At 38.7% G+C, this 22,199-nt stretch overlaps 1 protein-coding gene and 1 long non-coding RNA gene across 2 annotated transcripts; both read left to right on the plus strand.

The window, feature by feature from the left end:
* The first annotated feature begins 991 nt into the window (after positions 1-991).
* Positions 992-9,129, plus strand: LOC121296475. The gene is made up of 6 exons (XR_005947068.1): positions 992-1,067; positions 2,216-2,331; positions 4,343-4,381; positions 5,467-5,529; positions 8,022-8,142; positions 9,008-9,129. It is a non-coding gene; the product is annotated as an uncharacterized LOC121296475 (long non-coding RNA).
* A 2,953-nt stretch (positions 9,130-12,082) lies between these two features.
* Positions 12,083-21,357, plus strand: LOC121296692 (adhesion G protein-coupled receptor G3-like). The gene is made up of 4 exons (XM_041222466.1): positions 12,083-12,119; positions 12,984-13,084; positions 20,168-20,289; positions 21,069-21,357. The coding sequence occupies exons 3-4, from the start codon at positions 20,273-20,275 to the stop codon at positions 21,355-21,357; spliced, it is 306 nt and encodes a 101-aa protein (XP_041078400.1). The 5' UTR covers positions 12,083-12,119; positions 12,984-13,084; positions 20,168-20,272.
* The last annotated feature ends 842 nt before the right edge of the window (positions 21,358-22,199 follow it).

The raw sequence follows: 22,199 nt of genomic DNA on the forward strand, positions 1-22,199 counted from the left end.
CCCATTGACAGAAAAAGTAGAGCTCAGAGAAGTTTATAGTCCACTCAGTACAAAAAAAAGTTTGCTGATAACACCAGAGTTTGACAAGGAATTCCTCCTCCACACCAACTTTTCGGATGTTGGTCTGGGGGCTGTCTTGTTCCAGCAGGTCGATGGACGATAGAACACCCCATCCTGTACATAAGTAAAGAAATGCTCCCCCTCCTACTTCATCATAGAAAAGGAATGCCTGGCCATTAAACGGCCACTTCAAGCCAGTACTAAACCCATAATTCACTGCACCTGTACACCAGTGTTTGAAGCTCCGCACCTGCACCTACAGCACACACTGTCTGGAGATGTGTCTGTATCTGTGTTGTGTGTCTGTGTTTTGTATTATTATTTCAAGACTGCAACCCCTTGGTTTATACCCTGGCAATACCCATAATTGGATAGAGCTAGCATTATTATTTAAATGGTCAAGGAGAAAAGAAAAATTACAAGAACTTGAACCATGAGCTTTGAGTTTGTCGTTGTCTGGAGCACCTGCATCAACCTTCCACCTACCCACTGCCACCCACACGTTCACAGTAGGTTAAAGGAACTTATAGTTCTTTAACTTAGAACAAAGAATTGTCAACATGATTTTAATTTATTATAATATATAAAATTATTTATATATATATATATATATATATATATATATATATATATATATATCTATATATATATATATATTATATATATATATATATATATATATATATTAATATTACACACACACACACACACACACACACACACACACACACATACACAAATAGAAGCCAGTGCAGTTCATGGAAAATAGGATGGACAGATAAATATATTTGATAGGGGCTGAAACTGTACCTTTGAGACAAAAGAACATTCATGTCATTTAGTTTGTTAGTTAAATTATGTTACAGTGTCCATAGAAAAACAATAAAAAGAAAAACTGTACTTCCTCATGAGTGTTCATTAACAGTGCATACTGATACTGACTTGCAAAGCTGACCGCCACTCATACTAGAAAAAGCTTTCGATTTGCAACAATAAAACGCTGACAGGTAAGAAATCATTTTAAGGTATTTTAAGGTATTCTATGACCCCCTTCCCTAATACTATCACCAGATATAGCTTCACTGTGAGAGATGTTTAAAAGTAATTCACGTTTAGAAATCAGTATTAGGGCAATGTAAACTGGGTCCTGAATTGCATTGTGTGTTTTCATTCTAAGGCTAAAGGGAATGTTTTGAAGTGATGTGTTAACATGTAGTATACAAGCGTACAAGGGAGTCTCTAGGACTGGCCATTTTAATTATTTAGTCATTAATACAGGTTTCTACAAAGTATTATCATTAAGTGTCATTTTTGGGGTGGCTCAGGGGTATTATACCTACAATTTCCATTTCAAACCCATATCAGTTGAGAGATGATGGACAAAGAGAAGGAGATGTGACACCTTTTATTGGACTAACTTAATATTATTTATTTCCATATATTAGTACCGTTACATTTTTTTTTTACTTTTTTACATCTTATTCATATATTTTTATTTTATTATTTTGTTATTGTCAATGATTCAAAGTAGTGATTCAAAATAGTTCTTTTTTATTAAAGTTCCACCTTTGAATGTAAATATTAATCTGTCTTTTCTACTTTCACCTGAAGAAACCTTTGAGGTCCGGAAAGCTTGTGATTAACTTGTGTTGATGTTGATGCTGATGTCAGTATTATCGACTAATCAGCCACTACTAGGAGGAGAACCATTACAACTTCTTGCACAGCGCTCCCATTAAGATGTTTCTTAACCAATGATATGATTTTATGGCAGACTTTGTTCAATGAACAATTGTCTCTACTTATTGCTTCTCTAATTCCTCATCATTAGCTTAGTTCAAACCAAAGTTTTATTTTTATTTTATTTCACAGCAGAACCTATTTTTCTAAGGTTTAAGGACTGTGTTACAATTACTGGTTGTGCACATTTGCCCAAATAGTTACTTGTCAGGCACAATTCTCATTTTGCACATATTGTTGGGGGGTTAAAAAAAAACCACACATTGATCATTGTACACAATCACCCTAATCTACAAGTTCACCAGCTGAAGGCTAAACCACTCTTTGTACTGTATACTCCTGAATTACCCAGACCTGTGAAATGCATTGTTTTCAAAGGTGAATTGTCATTTTCTTGCCTTGCCTTTACCTTTAGCAGACAACAATACTCAGCATCAGTAATGCTCAGGGCCAAGTGGAGCTCTCTTGAGATCTGTGCTGTGCTGAGTTACATTCTTGGTCTCTAGGTCATACAGTGTACCTCAGACAATGGTAAGTGATGATTCAGACATGATTTTTACTTATAGCTTTAGGCTAGAGTTAGGGATTATATTCTAGCCTGCTGACCACCAACACTCATGCCAGACATAACCCTGTTTCAGATATCTGTAGAATTATATAACAAGGAGAGATAAGTATAAAGTACTATGGAAATATATTTTGCATAGTGTGAATGTCAGTTAATAGACAAAATGTGCTTTCATTTTCTTCTCTTATTATCCTTGAGAGGGTATCTACACAATAATCAAGTGGCTCTCTAAGGTGGTTCTAGCTAACTAGTTTTTAAAGTAACATGTAAAATTAAAACGTGTATTTTAATTTTAAAACTTGATATTTAGTACTGAGTTTGAGAAATCTCTGTTAGCAATATGTTTCCAGATAATGTTGAGCTTCCTTAGTCGTTTCACTTGAAGAGTGCATTTTCCCTCCATGTCTTCTTTACTCTCACTAACGAGCCAGCTGCTTCCTTTACTGACTGACGAGCCTTTAACCTGTAACATGCTTTAGTCTAGAAGACAATGCTAAGTAAAGTGGCTAAGGTCATGAACAGTAGATTCCAGAAGATCTAGATCACTAGATCAGAGATCATACTTAGAACTGTGTATATGTTGCACAGGTAACCTGACTAGTTCTGAGCACTTACTGTTGCAATTACTCACTTTTTAAAAAGTCTGTTCAAACCAATGATTTTTATGAGCTGCTGTCTAGTTCTAGCTGCTTGCCATAGACATGTAGTGGAAACTTGATCAGCAACATTTTCAAGGGAATGCTGCTGGATATTTTTTAGACTGGAATCAAATAACATAATCACTTAGGAGTAGATGTGGGGCTTTACAATGAGTACAACCTCTTCTTTTTTCTTTTTGTCTCTGCCTTACATTTTCAAACAGTTTGCTGTACAAACAAGAATAAACATTCAATAACAATGAATAACACTGATTCAAAACCCAGTAAAACTGACTGCCAGAATCCATGGTTTAATATCACTAATGAACAGTGCTGTACAGATAATTTCTCATTTGTATTATGTATTTATTTATTTTAATATTGCTTTACCACAATAATAAAACCCAGTAGATTTAACAACATGTTACACAGGTGTACCTCTGATACACAAGCTCTTTCAAATGTACTCTTATGAGGACTAACTCACATTATCAACACTACTCTCCTCTAGGGGGCAGTGTTTCAGGGGAGCAGGCTCACGATTACACTCAGGTGCAGCTTGTGACTGGAGTTTACATATGATTCTGAGAGCTCTATTAAGGCCACACTGAGTTTCAATAGGATGTGATGACTGAAAAGCAGTGTGTTTGCATAGTGCACAGTACAGTACTGTATGACGTTCCTGACTATGAATCTTTATGCAGGCTGGACTAAAATTGTATTGAGGGGGTTATGAACTGGAATGTAATAATGATCTCGACAGAAGTTATGTGATACACAGCCTGCCTGAAAACATGTTCTATATGTTTCGAATAAAAGAAGTAAACAATTCTTGGCTCAATTATATGGCATACCATTAGTAGCTCATGTTCCGTAAATGCTTGCATTTAACATGTCTACTTGAATTATCTTACATTAACTGTAGGGTTTCAGTACATTTGTCTGCAACTCAACAGGCATATAGTAGTTCAAGTAATATATATTTTTTATGTATTTATTTAATTGTTTAATTTCCCCTACTACTGGCTATATAGTCTGCAATGTTTGTTGAATTCATTAAAGTACTGTAGTCTTTTTATATGGTTACAAAGTTATATTTGTGTGCAAATGTAACTTCCTAAATGCTGGAATTTCCCATAAATGTTTCCAGGGTAATTCATTAGCAACCTACTACACTAATTAAGAAATTACAGGTCAAAGTTAGAACAGAGGACCAAGCTTACCTTGTGTCATTTAAAATATGAGTGTGTTTTACATTTCCTAACAACTGAAATCATACATTTACCATGTTTACCTTGGAAAGGGAAGATTCACTTTTCTTTTTTTTTCATTCCAGGATGTACAAGCAGTTTTAATAATACCAAATATGTGCCAGGTACTTTCCCTTTTTTTGTGCTGCATAGCTTGAATGGTAATCTTACTGGTCATTTTATTAGTACATCTATGGACCTTATTTTCCAGTATCTGTCTTTATTCAGTCTGAGTTAGGTGCTAGTAGCTTCTATTTTTAAAGTGTCCGGGTGAATCCAATGAATTCTTATGAATTCAAAAAGTTTTTCAGGAGGTTAGTCCAAAGATATAGATCTTCCAAAGCCTCATTCTATCTCAGTCATGCAAATCAGGGGTATGGTTGGTGAAGAAATTAGAAAATATATGCAAATATGTTTAAATATATTATAATATCCCTTATAAAAGTTTCTCATAGTAAAAGTATAGCAAAGTGTAATAAAGCATAGTGAATGCATGGTAAAGTGTAGGTATGCACTGTAAAGCCCATGACAAACTAATGTAAACTGGTAGACACAAAATACAAAAATGAAAAGATCCAAATATCAAATGGGTGGTACAGAACTAGAACAGGCTCACCAAGAGAAAGACCTTGGTACTGTAATAAATTCACAGCTGTCAGTAACCAGTGCAGGGAAGTAATCATAAAGGCAAACAGAATGCTTCAGTATATAGCCAAAAGTGCAGAGTAGAAATTCAAGGAGGTTATAATGAGATTGTATAATGCACTGGAGAGACCACACTTTTCATAGTTAACCCTAACCAAGTTGTCAAGCACAGTACTGAAACCAAGAGACAGTTGCAAAATATGTGGAGGCAGACTTAGACAGTGTGCAGGAAACACCATTTCACACAGAGTGATGATGAGTATGGAATGGGCTACCTAGTAATGTTGTTGAGGCAGAATCGCTTGCATCCTTTAAGAGGCAACTAGACAAAGTTTTGAGATCAGTCAGCTACTAGGTACCGGACAAGCTTAGATGATCTGAATCAGATTACAAATGCTTTTTAATAGAGCAAAAAACCCAAACCATCTTCCAGTAATTGCCGAATCTATGCACCTTAGTGTGATACTGCCTTTCTGATACAAGGGCATTTCTGATGTTTGTATGCTTGCATGCACTGTACTTGATAATATTGATCTCTTAACAAATTACTTTTTTATTATTTCAGGGAATTACGCAGTGGTTTGTGCTGCTTGGGACTCAGTGTGTACAATTTCTACATTATGTAAAGGTAAACAATAAAAAAAGTGCCTGACTGTATAGTCAATTAGGTTATTCATAGACCAAACAAGAAGTTTAAGATGGACTAAAGACAAATCCCAGGGCTTAAAAGAATGAGCTATGAAGATAGATTGAAGGAACTTGATTTATTTAACCTAGAACAAAATTAAGAGGGAGGGGACTTGATTGAAGACTTTAAAAGGCTGACAAAGTTAACCCTAACCAATGCTTTAAGCGCAACACAGAAACCAGGACCAGAGGACATAGCTGGAAATGAAGTGCAGATAGACTAAGGACAGGGGGAAGAAGTGACAAGGACATGGAATGGGTTACCTAGCCATGTTGTTGATGCTAAATAGTTGAAGACCTAACTTGACAAATTCTGAGATCCATCAGCTAGTAGGAACCAGAAGAGCATTCATGGACTCATTATAGCTTCCTCTCGTTCGTATATTTTCTTATGATCTGTGGACAAAAAATGTGAACAACAGGCAATAACACTAGCCATAGGATGTAGGTTTACCTACATCGATCATTATTGAGTTACAATTTTAAAAAATAAATTAAAAAATTTGCTCACAGTAGCAGTTTAAAGAAGCAGTAAGTCCTCTTTTCATAGAGCATGGTATAAACACATAAAAAAAAATCCTGATGTTTTAAGACACGTTTGATTAGTACATTGGCATTTAAATGTAGCACTGTCCAATTTTTCAGTGTAAACATAACGGTAAATTAAGAAAACAAAATATGTGTATATATATATATATCAACCCCACTGTCCAAAGGAAAACAAAACAAGGTTTGAAAACTACATTAACATTATCATCTATACACATGGAAATAATTAGATCTCTCATTTTTTTTTTAAATTTGCTGTTGCTTACAATTTAAGAATTACGTGGCCCAGTTTCTGCTAGTGTACCAACAGTCCCTTCCTGTGTGCCGCGGCTGAAGAGATGCATTTCATTTTTCGCTGTCATATTTTAATCAAACCTTTACATGACTTTGCATAGCCACTTAGATTTGCATTCTCTTCAGTGAACACAACTATATCGTCATTTTTCCAAACAGCACATTCGAGGTAGCCGACCCTTTCTTGCAACGGAACTTTCGACAGCAACAACTCCAGTTGATAATTAGATTTTGCATCTATATACTTCAATATGTATAATATCTCTTTCATACATGTATGTGAATGTACTTACTGCCCACATACATGTATAGGCCTAATCAATGTACATACCATCTCCAGCGTGTATCAGTCAAGGTTTCTGGTGTGATTGTAAGATTGTTTCAATTTCAAAAAGAAAACTGGACAAGATTTATTGATTGACACTTAACAGCAGACAATAACCACTCTGGGCTCCCCTCACTGATTGGTAGATATGGGCATCGAGGACAGGTTTAGAATCCTAGGAGATCTCAACTGATATTGTTAAGCGAGTGAACATTTTGCGAGTGTCTAAAATGAATGAAAAAAATACAATAATTTTAAATTAACTGGTGACAAACTGATGGCCAAATTTTTATTTCATGGAATGTTCGATTTCATTAAAATATTATCGATTTTTTATTGTGGGGTCCCAATCGATAAATAATTTGATTATTATCATTATCTTTACAAGCCTTACACACACACACACACACACACACACACACACACACACACACACACACACACACACGCACGCACACACACACACACACATGCGCGCACACACACACACACACACACACACGCACACACACACGCACACACACACACACACACACACACACGCGCGCACACACACACACACACACACACACACGCACACACATGCACGCACACGTGCACACACACACACACAGCAGTATTCAGGCCACTGCTGTCATTTTTGTAAAAAAATAATGGCGGTGTTTCAGACAAGCTTGCTTATCCAACATCTAAAAAGAATTCAATTAAATTTAATTAAATGTCACAATATTAGCAATGATTCAGACCTACAACTAGTAGGACAGGAGAAGCCAAAATATGTATGTAAAGAACAGGCAAGGGGCAACAACTACCGAAAAGAAAGTTGTGAGTTTCTCGTCATTTTAAACATTTCAAATTTGATTGATATATTTCACAAGTTTATGGCAAGTGATCCACCCTAGACATTCACGCATAATTAAAAAAAAGAACATTATACTATTTCATATTTTGGTGATTAATGTTGCTTATTTATAATTTTATTGCACATTTTGAATTTTAAATTTGATAACCATCAGGCAGATGAGGTGACAACTCTTATGGGATCAAAGTACAGCTTCATCACAGTGTTATTAACATTACCCTAACAGTAGAGTCATTTCAATCACTAAAATAGAGCCCACAGTCAATAGACTATGTGATATGAGCATTCTTTTACTGCGTAGCTATGTCAAGAAACTATGCCAGATCTGCAGTATACATTTAGGTTCTGATTCTGTAAAGTTTTTGGTGCCATGTATTAATCTTTCTATCTCGCTGTCTAACAGGTCCAGTGAATAAACACAATTCATCATGCATTCTCAGTGTAAACTTAACAGATATACTACAAAAAGAAGCCATGATTTACAAGAAATGCAAAGCTCCAACCTCTGAAGATAAGATTAATGAGTAAGTCATATGGAGAAGGGAGTGGGTTGCAGCGGTGAGGCAACAGACAGTTAGGCACTTCAAACTCTGTAGAAAAAGGGAATACAGTCAAACTCTTTTAATATCACTTCAAAAGAAGTGAGCAAAATAGTGTCACTAAGCAGAACTGGGCATTGAAAAAGTGTTGGCACAGCGAGTAAACAAAAAAATAGTACTAGGTCTTGATTACAGTGGAGTTCTTTAAGAAAATGTATTTTAAATAATTATACTGTATACTGTATTCACTACGTTGTATTAGTTGAACATGTGAAAGCTGTAAACGCACTTGCAGTGAGTTTTAGAAGCATTGTTGTGCTCTGTACACAGAATGCGTATTTTATACACAGTGTACTATATACAAACTCACAACCTACATGAAAATGAAGGCATTTTTTTTTTGCAGCTGTGTGCAGAAAGTGACGCTACAGTCTTTTTTTTAAATTTGTTTGAGAATAAATAAAGCTTTAGAACAAGTGTACAGTTTATGCTTAATGGATTGATATACAGATGTAGCCAAAGTTTTGCATCACCCTATTAAATTAACACATTTTTTAAATCAAAACTGCTGAATAATGTTACATCAAAATATTGAATTACATGAATGCTGCTTTGTAGTTTTCCATATACTTAACGAAAAATGTGACATTTCGAAATCTAATATATACGGTAATACTAGCATGGCTCCCAGTAAACATATCATTCTGTAGTTTCTTTGATTACACAATGTTAAATAAAAATCTAAAATTATGTTTGTATAGTTTTTATTTTATTTTTTAAAAATCCTAATTTGTATAAGATTGTGAAGAGATATTTTAATTTAAAAATGGAATTGATTAATGTATTACAGTTACCTGAAAAATATGCAACAAACTTTCAATGGGACAAAGGAACAGATTGAAACCGAAGAACTTAAAGCACTTGTAAAGAAAATACAGATAAACGACATCCAGGAAACTAACTTTGTCTTGTCTGCAGCTGGAGTAAGTACTAGCCTGTTTAACACTGTATGTGTGTTTTAAAATGTAATGTGCAGTAGCAATGGCAGAATTAAATAAAGAAAGGCATCATATTAAAAGTGTGTGAAAACACGGATCATCACAGAAATAGAAAGTACCATCGTGGCTTTGTAAAGGTCATAGTACATATTGCTCTGGTTGTAGGTGAGTGGAGCCACATGGCTCTGTTGGTCACCCACCTATACATACTCCATAGAGTTCAATAAAAACTGGCAACAAGAAAAATATCTTGCTTGTGCTGTAAAATAAACCAAGTAAAATAGTAACCATAACAAGAACGTGCCAGCAATAGACAAAAGGCTGATTCAAATTTTACAAGAAACTTCAACATGAGGTGCCAATTAAGAAAGTAAAGTGTTGCCAATAGTACTAGCTCTAGATTGTGAATGATAATATGTTTTCTTTGTTTTAGGTTGAAGAGAACAACAATGGTTCTAGGGATAAAGCCACAGTCCTCCAAATTTCAAAGGAGGTATTCGAGATGGCTATCAAGGGAAAAAAAGAAACTGTCTTTGTTGTTGCTATTGTTAAAAATCCCCTTCTGTTTCAGGTTAGTATCCTGGATTAAGGAAGGTTTCATATTTAACTATTTACAGGATTCTGACTGTAAAACTGGTTTAAATGTTACAAGTCTGAAGCATTGTGAGAATGACATCACCACTCATCATGGCAGAAATCAGCTTCAGAGAATAATTTCAAACACTACTCAAAAATAGAGCAAGCACTATTAAAAATATGAATATTATAACAAAGTGTAACTTAATTAATGCAATGTATAAAATAGCAAGAACAGAGGGAGCAACCCAAATGTTCCAACCTGTGAAAATATGTCAAGTTATTAGAACTTTGGGAACCACTCTGCCTGAATTACTTGACCACCAGTTCAAAATCTGGGCTACTTTCCAAAAAAGGATCTGTTCATTTAAAAAATTGGGGGATACTTGAGACTAAACATAAAGTACAGAAAAGAAAATGGTTTTGAATCAGCACCTTAATGACCAACTGATGCAAAGGTGCCAGCTCTAACTATTCTCTGCTACTAACCTGTCTATGTGAGTTTGGGCTCATGTCTCCTTGCAAATGAATATCCTCTCATTCTTACTCTAAACATGAAGTCCATGTAATATAAATAGTACAGAGGCATCCCCCGAGACTGTCCCAAGGTCTTAAGGGGGAACCATCACACTGCCATATACAGCACAATCTTGTCTGCATGCAGGGACTTTTTTTTCTGAGATGCCAAGGGTAAGTTAGAATATCTTGAAGCAATCCTTTAGAACTAGAAGAGGTCGTTTTGCCCATCTATGTTTGGCAGGTTCCTCTAAACTTTGTCAAGTTGGCTCCTAAAGATCCCAGTGATTCAGCATCAACATCATGACTAGGAAACCCATTCCATACCCTCACCTTTCAGGGAGCTAGCGGGACACAAAAATACTCAGCCTTGGATAACCTCTTATCATCTGCAGAGGTGCTCCCCACTCATGAGAGTCAGGCCACATTATACCTGAATTTAATTTATATTGTTCATCTAAATGTTTGCAAAAAACATAATTAATTTGACATTTGGTTATGGTGAATTTCTTAATTTATTGTAAACCATGCCACCTTGACCGACAATTGTTTTTAGTTTGTTTGTCTTTGTTTTTATTTTGTATTTAGGATAAATACAACAGTTCGATTTCAAAAGGTGAAATTATTGTAATTGACATGGGGGTATCCATTTCCAATCTTAAGGAACCTATTTCAATGACATTCTACCATTCTGATTCACAGGTAAGGCTCATTCAGACTGTTCAGACTGTCTAGTTTCAGCATTAAAGATTAATTCATTTATCAAAATACAATCTAAAAGACAGATACAAAAAGATTGGTCCAATAAAAGATAACTTTTGGTTTGATTTCTTATATGAATTGTTATTTTTCATGATCTACTAATTATCTTTAGTTCTCTAAAATTTCTTCAGTGGAAGTCATTGACATATATTGTATGTAAAAAACACAGATCATACTCAGAAGTAAACAGTTTAAACAGTCTTATGGTGAAAATTGTGAAGACTGATTTTGTATTTATTTTTATTTTATATTCTTTACAATACAAGTCCCTCCTACTTTTCACATGGACTGGATATCCCTAGAATTGAGATTAACAGTAATTAATAAGCTTTTTTACATGTGTAATAGTTTTTACTGTGAACAATTTCCATAAACGTAACAGACACTCTTATTATGTCAGTACTCGGCACAGCCCTGCTTTCTAAGGAATATGCTGACGATTGAAATATTTAATTAGGGAGGCCCTGGTAGCTTTTTCAATTTAATTATGTACTTAAAATGCTAATAGATAGAGGGGTATATGTTTTAAAGTGTGGAGTGTATTTCTCTGGTCCCCTATTAGATGAAAAACTTTTCATGCAACCTGCCAATTCATATCATAATTTTTCTTGTGTTTTATTTAAAAAAACCTGTAGATAACATTTATACCTTCAAATTCTGTCTATTAGAGAATATTGTATGCTGCCGTTTTTACATATACAGTGCATTTACACAGAATTATTAAATGTGTAAGTGCATGCAGTTTATTTGCAATGAAATGATAATTACATTTTTACCACCAAGCTGATATCAGTAGTTAATATTGGTACTAAATTAAAATGTTATCTACAGATTGTAATGAACAATTTTATATTCATGCCATGCAATATTTATTAATGTAACATCTGACCTACATTTTTTTAAAATTTGTCACATGACTGTAAACATTTCTAAATTCAAAGTAAAAAAAAATAAAATAAAAATAAATAGATAAAAAATAAATAAATAAATAAAAATAAATAAATAAATAATAATAATAATAATAATAATAATAATAATAATAATAACTAATAAATACTTTCTAATTCCAGGACAAAACTGATTATGAATGTGTATTCTGGGATTCTCACGGTAAACTTATATTTTTATTTACAACAATGCAAACAGTGGCTCTTTCTTCAAACTCTGTAAAAATGTGTGTCAGTTTGAAAATCTGTGTTCTAGATGCAGAATATCATAATTAACAACTTACCGAGAATTAAAAATTGATCAAAATGCTTTAAAAACGTAATGTTGCCCCCTATCAAATATTTCACTGTTGCTGTTCCAGCTGCAGCAATATTTAATGAACTTCACTCACCAGTATTACTTTTACAAAGTCAGAGTTCATGAAAATGGAACACCATACTTAATTAAGTGATATTTCAAAGCCAGGGTTCCATTAGTGTGCTTTGGAATCCAACACTCAAGAAGCAATGAGAAGCTTTAGATGCTGAACTCAGTAGTAGGGTTAAGTACACTTGATCCATACAGTATATAGTAGAATGTACCACAAAAGCAATGGCTGAACTATTCTATCTTAGATTGAAATGGAATGTGTGATTAGAATAAAGTTGTTGCAGCTGGACTGTCAGTACTTACACAGCAGTGAAGTGTTGGAGACAGATAAGAATATAAAACCCATCTAGTACACACTTTGTTGTTTTCTGAATCTTTTCGTTAACTATAAGATCAAATGTACGTTAACAGAAGTGCAGGGATAACAGGGTCCTCCAATCTTAGTGAATACCTGAAAATGAAGACACATTGGGCCATATTTTCAAAGCATTTCCTCCAGTCTTCAATTACCTCCTATTTTTTAATGGAGAAAACCCCCTGGAAATGTTACAAAATGAGAAACAGTCCTCTTGAGAGTGCTTAAGAGAACTTTGATTATATTACTTGTGTTTGGTTTTAGTTTTGTAAAATGAATCAGCATTTCATTTTTTTCTACAGGCAATGAATCCATCTGGAACAATTCAGGCTGTGAAACTCATAAAGCAGAGTCTGCAACTACATGCAAATGTTATCATTTGACATTCTTTGCTGTACTTACGGTAAGTAAGAATTAATATATTTTTTAATATAATATTATATTATATATAATACTGTGCATTATATATATCATATATATATATATATATATATATATATATATATATGAATGTTATCAGATCTTCAACCAAAATCTGTTCGATAAAAGGAACCCTGAGTGAACAAATAATACAAAATGTTGATACTTATTTCATTTATTTTTTAAAGAAAGTTATGCAACACCCAATGCCCCCTGTGTGAAAAAGTGATTACCCCCTTAAACTCAATAACTGGTTACACCACCTTTAGCAGCAATAACTGCAACCAAACACTTCCTGTAGTTATTGATCAGTCTCTCACAGTGCCATGGAGGAATTTTGGCCCACTGCTTCAACTCAGTGACATATATGGGTTTTTGAGCATAAACTGCTTGTTTCAGGTCCTGCCAAAACATTTCAATGGGGTTTAGGTCTGGACTTTGCCTAGGCCATTCCAAAACTTAAAATTTATTGTTCTTCAACCATTCTGATGTAGACTTGCTTGTATGTTTTGGATCATTGTCTTGCTGCATGACCCAGCTGCACTTCAGCTTCAGCTCACGGACAGATGGCCTGACATTGTCCTGTAGAATTGTCTGATACAGAGCAGAATTCATGGTTCCTTCAATGCTAGCAAGTCGTCCAGGTCCTGATGCAGAAAAGCATCCCCAAATCATGACACGACCACCACCATGCTTGACCGTTGGTGTGAGGTTCTTACTGTTGAATGCAGTGTTTGGTTTTCGCCAGACATAACAGGGCCAATATTGGCCAAAAAGTTCCACTTTTGACTCATCTGTCAATAGAACATTGTTCCAGAACTCTTGAGGATCATCCAGGTGCTTTCTGGCAAACTTGAGATGAGCATTCATGTTCTTCTTAGTGAGCAGTGGTTTCTGCTTTGCTACTCTGTCATGAATCCCATTTTTGCCCAGTGTCTTTCTGATGGTGGAGTCATGAACATTGACCTTAGCCGAGGCTAGAGAGGCCTGCAAATCCCTGGATGTTGTTCTAGGGTTCTTTGTGACTTCCTGGACGATTTTACGCCTTGCTCTTGGAGAGATTTTGGCAGGACGGCCACTCCTTGGAAGATTCACTACTGTCCCAAACTTTCTCCTTTTGGACAATATGGCTCTGACTGTGGTTTGGTGGAGCCCCAGAGCCTTAGAAATGGCTTTGTAACCCTTTCCAGACTGATAGGCATCAACAACTTTTTTTTCAGAGGTCTTTAGGAATTTCTTTTGATCGTGGCATGATGTGCTTCTAGAACTTGTGTTTTGACAACTTCACTCTGATGGTAAGGGCCAAAGGTAATCAGATTTAAATTGGGCAGGGCTGGTCCACATCAAGCCTGATTGTTAGCCAAAGTATTCAAACAGCTGAACCTAATTATCCCTTTAATTGGGTTGAGTTAACTAGGGGGGTGTAACAAAGTGCCCGCCCCTGTGTATTATCTGTTATGTGTTGCGTGTGGTGTGTTTAAATGTTGGTGTATAGACATTGGTACACGGGATATAAACGGGTCTGTGTAACACGAGTGTTTAAAAATGTATATGTGTATTTAGGCACGAGGATTGCACAGCACTTCACGTGCAAGTAAAATGTAGTAATATGTGAGCACGGGGAATTGCACTTTATTAATTCACGTGCTGGGATTCAAGTGAATAATTAATTGGTAATTGAATCCCAGCACAATAGTATATATAGATGCACGTTGTCACATACTGGTGGTTGGGTGTTCGGTGAGCGGAGAACGGGATTAGAGACGGAGGAAATTAGTAGCAGTAGTAATAATAATAATAATAATAATAATAATAATAATAATAATAATAATAAGAGGAGGAGAAAGTATCCGCTCACCGTGTTTGTCAGTGTCTGTCCGTGCACCGTTTTGTTAAGTTTAGTCTGTTTTTGTTTGTCTATTTATTTTGGCGTAGAGTGCCGTGTCCTGTGTTTTTCGTGTTTGTGTAAACCTTTTATTTTGTATTAAACCGGCGCCAACAGGCGTCTTCATCACTTCATTTCATCCGTCCTGTGTTTTGTGTATTTCATTACTTTTCCTGGTTCTGACGCCGCCCACTTCGGCCGTCTCTGTGACACGTGGTGTCCTGCGTGGGATTTAACAGCGCCTCCAAGCGTCAGACCAGGAGAGGTTTTTTTTTGTGTGGGAGAAAAAAAAAAAAAAAAAAAAGGGGCGTCTTTGGATTACAAAAAAAAAAAAAAAAAGAAAGAAATGGGGAGAAGCAGGAAAGAGGATAAAGAGGTGAGGGACAGGGAGGAGGAGTGCCGCCTAAGGGCCAGACATCCCAGGCGATGTAACCAGTCCTCGCCGGGGTGCCTCCTCTGCAACCAGGACCATCTCTTTGCCAATTGTCCCTTCCGCTGCCCCTACCAGGAGGGAGAGGAGGAACTGCCACAGAAGAGGAAGGCAGAGGTCCCACCGCTGTCTCCACAGCCGCACCAGTCTCCTGCAAGGGAGGAAGAGCCGCACCAGTCCCCTGCAAGTGAGGGAGAGCCGCACCAGTCCCCTGTATCAAGGGGAGACTACACACCGCTCCCACCTCCACCACCAGGAGACTACACGCCGCTCCTACCTCCATGGGCAGGAGCAGAGCAGCAGGAGCTGCCTCTGCCTCCGCCACCTCCACCAGCAGGCGCAGAGCAGCAGGAGCTGCCTCTGCCTCCTCCACCGGCAGGGGGAGAGCAGCAGGAGCTGCCTCTGCCTCCGCCACCTCCACCGGCAGGGGGAGAGCAGCAGGAGCTGCCTCTGCCTCCGCCACCTCCACCGGCAGGGGCAGAGCAGCAGGAGCTGCCTCTGCCTCCGCCACCTCCACCGGCAGGGGGAGAGCAGCAGGAGCTGCCTCTGCCTCCGCCACCTCCACCGGCAGGGGGAGAGCAGCAGGCCTCTGCCTCTGCCTCCGCCACCTCCACCGGCAGGGGGAGAGCAGCAGGAGCTGCCTCTGCCTCCGCCACCAGCAGAGGGTGAATGCCTGCTGGGTCCCTGTCCACCAGCAGAGGGTGAATGCCTGCTGGTATCACTTCCCCCACCAGCAGAGGGTGAATGCCTGCTGGTATCACTTCCCCCACCAGCAGAGGGTGAATGCCTGCTGGGTCCCTGTCCACCAGCAGAGGGTGAATGCCTGCTGGGTCCCTGTCCACCAGCAGAGGGTGAATGCCTGCTGGTATCACTTCCCCCACCAGCAGAGGGTGAATGCCTGCTGGTATCACTTCCCCCACCAGCAGAGGGTGAATGCCTGCTGGTATCACTTCCCCCACCAGCAGAGGGTGAATGCCTGCTGGTATCACTTCCCCCACCAGCAGAGGGTGAATGCCTGCTGGTATCACTTCCCCCACCATCACGAGGAGAGGAGCTGGAGCTTCCTCTGCCTCCACCTCCATCAGGGGGAGAGGAGCAGGAGCTGCCTCTCCCTGCACCACAAGGGCCAGGACTAGATGCTGGCGGTCCTCAGCAGCCCTTGCATAGGCTGCTGAGGGAAGCACGGGGAAGAACCTCCCGGCTGCAGTGGCCGAAAAGAGGGCCAACACCCGCACCCCAGCTTGTCCTGACTGCCAGCCTCGCTTCGCCCAAGGATGCCAGCCTCGCTTCGCCCAAGGATGCCAGCCTCGCTTCGCCCAAGGATGCCAGCCTCGCTTCGCCCAAGGATGCCAGCCTCGCTTCGCCCAAGGATGCCAGCCTCGCTTCGCCCAAGGATGCCTCTGCATCGCCTGGGGTTGCCCGCCGCTCTGCATCGCCTGGGGTTGCCCGCCGCTCTGCATCGCCTGGGGTTGCCCGCCGCTCTGCATCGCCTGGGGTTGCCCGCCGCTCCGCATCACAGCCGGAAGTACTGTGGCCGGAACCCCACGAAGGGGAGCTGCCGGCCACGAAGAAGGGGGAGGAGGTCTGGAGACCGCCAACCCCAGCAGCAGTTTCGCTGCCGGAGGAGGGGGAGGAGGTCTGGAGACCGCCAACCCCAGCAGCAGTTTCGCTGCCGGAGGAGGGGGAGGAGGTCTGGAGACCGCCAACCCCAGCAGCAGTTTCGCTGCCACGGGGGAGGTCTGGAGACCGCCAACCCCAGCAGCAGTTTCGCTGCCGGAGAAGGGGGAGGAGGTCTGGAGACCGCCAACCCCAGCAGCAGTTTCTCCGCCGGAGATCGTGGGGGAGGTCCGGAGACCTGCTCCCTCTGCAGTTTCTTCCCTGCAGGAAGAACGGTGGTTGAAGCCCCACCAAGGGGAGCTGCCGGCGCCGAAGGAGGGGGAAGGTCAGGAGACCACACCCCAAGCAGCCTTTCCGCTGCTAGGACTACCCTGGCAGGAGAATGCTACCCTGCTGACAGCATTACGACCTGTGGGCCCCTGGAAGCCTCTGGTCCTGGCCAAGGACTTTGGGCGGGACTTTTGGGCTTTTAAGGGGGGAGGTGGCCATTGAGGCCATGTGTGCTTTGCACAGGAGGGGGTATATGTAACAAAGTGCCCGCCCCTGTGTATATTATCTGTTATGTGTTGCGTGTGGTGTGTTTAAATGTTGGTGTATAGACATTGGTACACGGGATATAAACGGGTCTGTGTAACACGAGTGTTTAAAAATGTATATGTGTATTTAGGCACGAGGATTGCACAGCACTTCACGTGCAAGTAAAATGTAGTAATATGTGAGCACGGGGAATTGCACTTTATTAATTCACGTGCTGGGATTCAAGTGAATAATTAATTGGTAATTGAATCCCAGCACAATAGTATATATAGATGCACGTTGTCACATACTCGTGGTTGGGTGTTCGGTGAGCGGAGAACGGGATTGGAGACGGAGGAAATTAGTAGCAGTAGTAATAATAATAAATAATAATAATAATAATAATAATAAGAGGAGGAGAAAGTATCCGCTCACCGTGTTTGTCAGTGTCTGTCCGTGCACCGTTTTGTTAAGTTTAGTCTGTTTTCGTTTGTCTATTTATTTTGGCGTAGAGTGCCGTGTCCTGTGTTTTTCGTGTTTGTGTAAACCTTTTATTTTGTATTAAACCGGCGCCAACAGGCGTCTTCATCACTTCATTTCATCCGTCCTGTGTTTTGTGTATTGCATTACTTTTCCTGGTTCTGACGCCGCCCACTTCGGCCGTCTCTGTGACAGGGGGCAATAACTTTTTCACACCTGAAGATTACATGTTTGATTACCTTGCACACCAAACAAATAAAAGAAGCACCAAACTTTTATGTCATTTTTTTTTATCTCAGACTCCGTTTATATACTACTACAACCCACAAAGACATCTGACCAAATTCAATGTGAAAAATGTGGAAAAATTCAGAAAATGAGACAGGAGGCAAATTCACGGCACTGTATATTTTATATATATATATATATATATATATATATATATATATATATATATATATATATACAGTGCCTATAGAAAGTCTACACCCCCTTGATCTTTTTTCACATTTTGTTGTTTCTTTGTGCCTCACAGTTTCATGCATTTAAATGAGGAAAAAAGTTTTTTATTGAGAAAATATTTATATATTAAACATATATAACTGACAGATCATAATTGGCTAAGTCTCGAACCCTCCTCCGTTAATATTAGTGGAAGCACCTTTGGCAGCAATTACAGCTGTGAGTCTGTTGGGATAGGTCACTACTAACTTTGCACACCTAGATTTGGCAAGATTTGACCATTCTTCTTTACAAAACTGTTAAGCTCTGTCAAGTTCCTTTGGGAGCTTTGATGGACAGCAATCTTTAAGTCATGCCACAAATTTTCAACTGGATTTAGGTCGGGGCTCTGACTGGGCCACTCAAGAACTTTTACCTTTTTGTTCCTTCACCACTCCAGTGTAGCTTTGGCTGTGTGCTTTCCGTCCCAGTTTCAGCTTTCTTGCAGAGGGCTGCAGGTTTTCCTCAAGGACTTCTCTGTACTTTGCTCCATTCATTTTCCCTTCTATCCTGACAAGTGCCCCAGTCCCTGTCGATGAGAAACATCCTCATAACATGATGCTTCCACCACCATGCTTTACAGTAGGGATGGTGTTCTTTGGGTGATGTGCTGTGTTGTGTTTGCGCCAAACATAATGCTTTGCATTTAGGCCAAAAAGTTCAATTTTAGTTTCTTCAGACCACAAAACTTTTTGCCACATGGCTACAGAATCTCCTGGTTTTTTTGCATACTTCAAACAGGATTCAAGGTGGGTTTTCTTGAGTAATTGTGCACATGCACACTTTGACCAGTCTTGGCCGTAAAAGCCTGCAGCTCTTGTAAAGTTGCCATTGGCCTCTGGGTAGCCTCTCTGGCTAGTCTCCTTCTTTCTCGGTCATCCATTTTTGAGGGACGGCCTGATCTAGGCAAGGTCTTGGTGGTGCCATACACCTTCCAATTCTTAATAATCATCTTGACCGTGCTCCAAGGGATATTCAAGGCCTTTAATATTTTTTTATACCCATCCCCTGATCTATGCCTTTCAACAACTTTGCCCTGGAGTTCTTTTGAAAGCGCCTTGGTGCTCATGGTTGAGTCTTCGCTTTGAAATGCACTACCCAGCAGGAACTGTTGAATTTACCCTGAAATCATGTGAATCACTACAATTTAACACAGATGGAGGCCACTTAAGTTGGTGTGTGATTTTGAAGGCTATTACAAGGGGGGTGGACACTTATCCAAACAAGCTATTTCAGTTTTTATTTTTACTAAATTTTCTACAAATTTCTAGAATAGTTTTTTCACTTGGAAGATGTGGGGTAGGATGTGTAGATAAATGAAAAAAAAAAACTATTTTAATGCATTTTAATTCCAGACTATAGCAACAAAAGGAAAATTGAAATTTTGAAAGGGGGTGTAGACTTTCGATAGGCACGGTGTGTGTATATATATATATATATATATATATATATATATATATATATATATATATATATATATATTACATCGCTGGAACTGTCCAGTCTATGGTAAATTCCTAATTATTTGTGCAAACCTTCTGCAGATATATTGTTTAGAATAAGTCTACGTGGGTGTCATCTCTTACCAGTAACCCCATTTATTATCTCACTCTATTCTCACTCTGAAATTCCTACAGAGCCCCTACAACATCACCATCAGTGCGAGCACCTTAAAGTCTCTGACATACATCTCCTACATTGGCTGTGGGATATCCTTTTTTTTCTTGGCTGTGGCCCTGTTCATGCATATCGTGTTGAGGTATTGTGATTTCTATTCAGGGGTGCATTGATCCCAAATTGTAGATAAGTGACCCGAACTGAATGCAAGACCAGGTCAATTATCTTTTCATAATTTTACCTTCATAGTCTTGTGCAAACATTCTTTTTTCATGATGAGGAATTTTTACTTTACCTGAAGTTCTTGTTTTCCCAATGCCTCCTACACAACAACGAGAGCCTTCCCTTTGTCAGAAACAAGGACCAGAAATAATCATTCTAAAGGAGAATTGCATCTGAGAAGTAGGTCAGACTTGTAGGATTAGGATTGACCTGCTCTGCTCACCTCAACAAAAGTAACCTTGTTAGTGGAGCACACTTGGAATCATTATTTCCTATAATAATGAATGACCATACCTTGTTATATTTTCTTTGCATCATGTTAGTTATAAACATGTGAAAATCATTTATTATGTGATCAAGGTATTTAACTTAAGGTACTTTCATCAATCTATCTATTAAATACATTTGTCTAAATAAGTACAACAAGTATTTAAAAAAATGTATTTATTTCTTCCAGTTTTTAATTAACTGCCTAAGAAAACTGGACTTATATTATTTAGTTGTTTGGGTCTAGTTTTGTAAAATTAACAAGCATTTTACCTCTTTGAAAAAAAGGGAATAAAAGGCTGAAGAAAACACTTTGAAAGTACTAAAGCCCCATGTCTCATTACAATTTGAAACTTGGTGTCAGGATAGCATTCTAAAATGTCAAAACAGGTGGAACACTTACTGATCATTATTTTTCTATTCTTTTCACAGTCGAGCCAAATCTGATACATCGACCACAATCCTTATAAACTTGTGTGCGGCTCTGTCCTTACTAAACCTGACCTTCCTCATGAACGAGTGGCTGTCTTCCATGGGAAACCAAGATATCTGTAATATCATTGCTGCCATCATGCACTACTCCTTGCTGTGCACCTTTACCTGGTTTGGAATTAAAGCTTTCTATTTGTACTATCTAGTAATCAAGCTCTCCGCCTATGAGATAAAGAAAATATGGATGAAGATGGGTGCTGTTGGCTGGGGTAAGGCTCAACATAATTAAGTGTGTAGTTGAGGGAGGCTAAAAGTAAGAGATGAGAGCTAGGAAACGTAGATCATTAGTGTGAGAGGTTGTGTTTCTATTGCCAAGGTATACTACACATGTTTACACCTGTCATGGTTTGGTATCAAAACTATGCTTGAGGTAATTTTACATCTGCAGTTTCTATACGGTCAAATCATTATATTGACCGCAAAGCATCCCTGATCCTCCTCTATAGCTAAATTGTATCTTTGAAGCAACAGCAAAGATGCAATTGCTTTGCTTGACTTTCTGCTTGAAACCTCTGCATGTGACTGGAAAAGTTGGTGTTGTCCCAATGTCTGACCTTGCTTTTATACCAGATGGCTGGGACTTGATTGATGATCAATTATTCAATAAAGACCCAGCCGTATTCCACACATGCATTTGGCAGGGATGGCATTAACCTCATCCCTACCAAACTTAAATTCAAAACAATTAATCTTTATTTACAAAGAATCTTCACTATTTACACACAGGGCTTCTACCCTAGCACAAGGATTATAACTGCCAATTTATTTAGATTTTGTTCTGCTGCGTACAGACCTGCAACCCATAAACCATGTTATTAGAAATCTGTCAATTCAGTGAAAAGGGTTAGCTTTGGTACAGAAATATTTATTGGCACTTTAAATTATTAGATTTTACAGAAGTTTGCTTTAATTCACTACTTAGTCTGGACGATAAAGGAAAATTCAGATAAAGAAGAGGCTTCTTGTTGTTTATGTATAATCACCAGAAGGCCCATTACCATTACATAGTTATTTAGCTTTGTTGTTTGTGTCATGTGTATATCTATGGTTGCCACTGTCTGTCATTAGGGA

The sequence above is a fragment of the Polyodon spathula genome, chromosome 21, assembly GCF_017654505.1.
Source record: "Polyodon spathula isolate WHYD16114869_AA chromosome 21, ASM1765450v1, whole genome shotgun sequence".
In the NCBI taxonomy this organism is placed as follows: Eukaryota; Metazoa; Chordata; class Actinopteri; order Acipenseriformes; family Polyodontidae; genus Polyodon; species Polyodon spathula.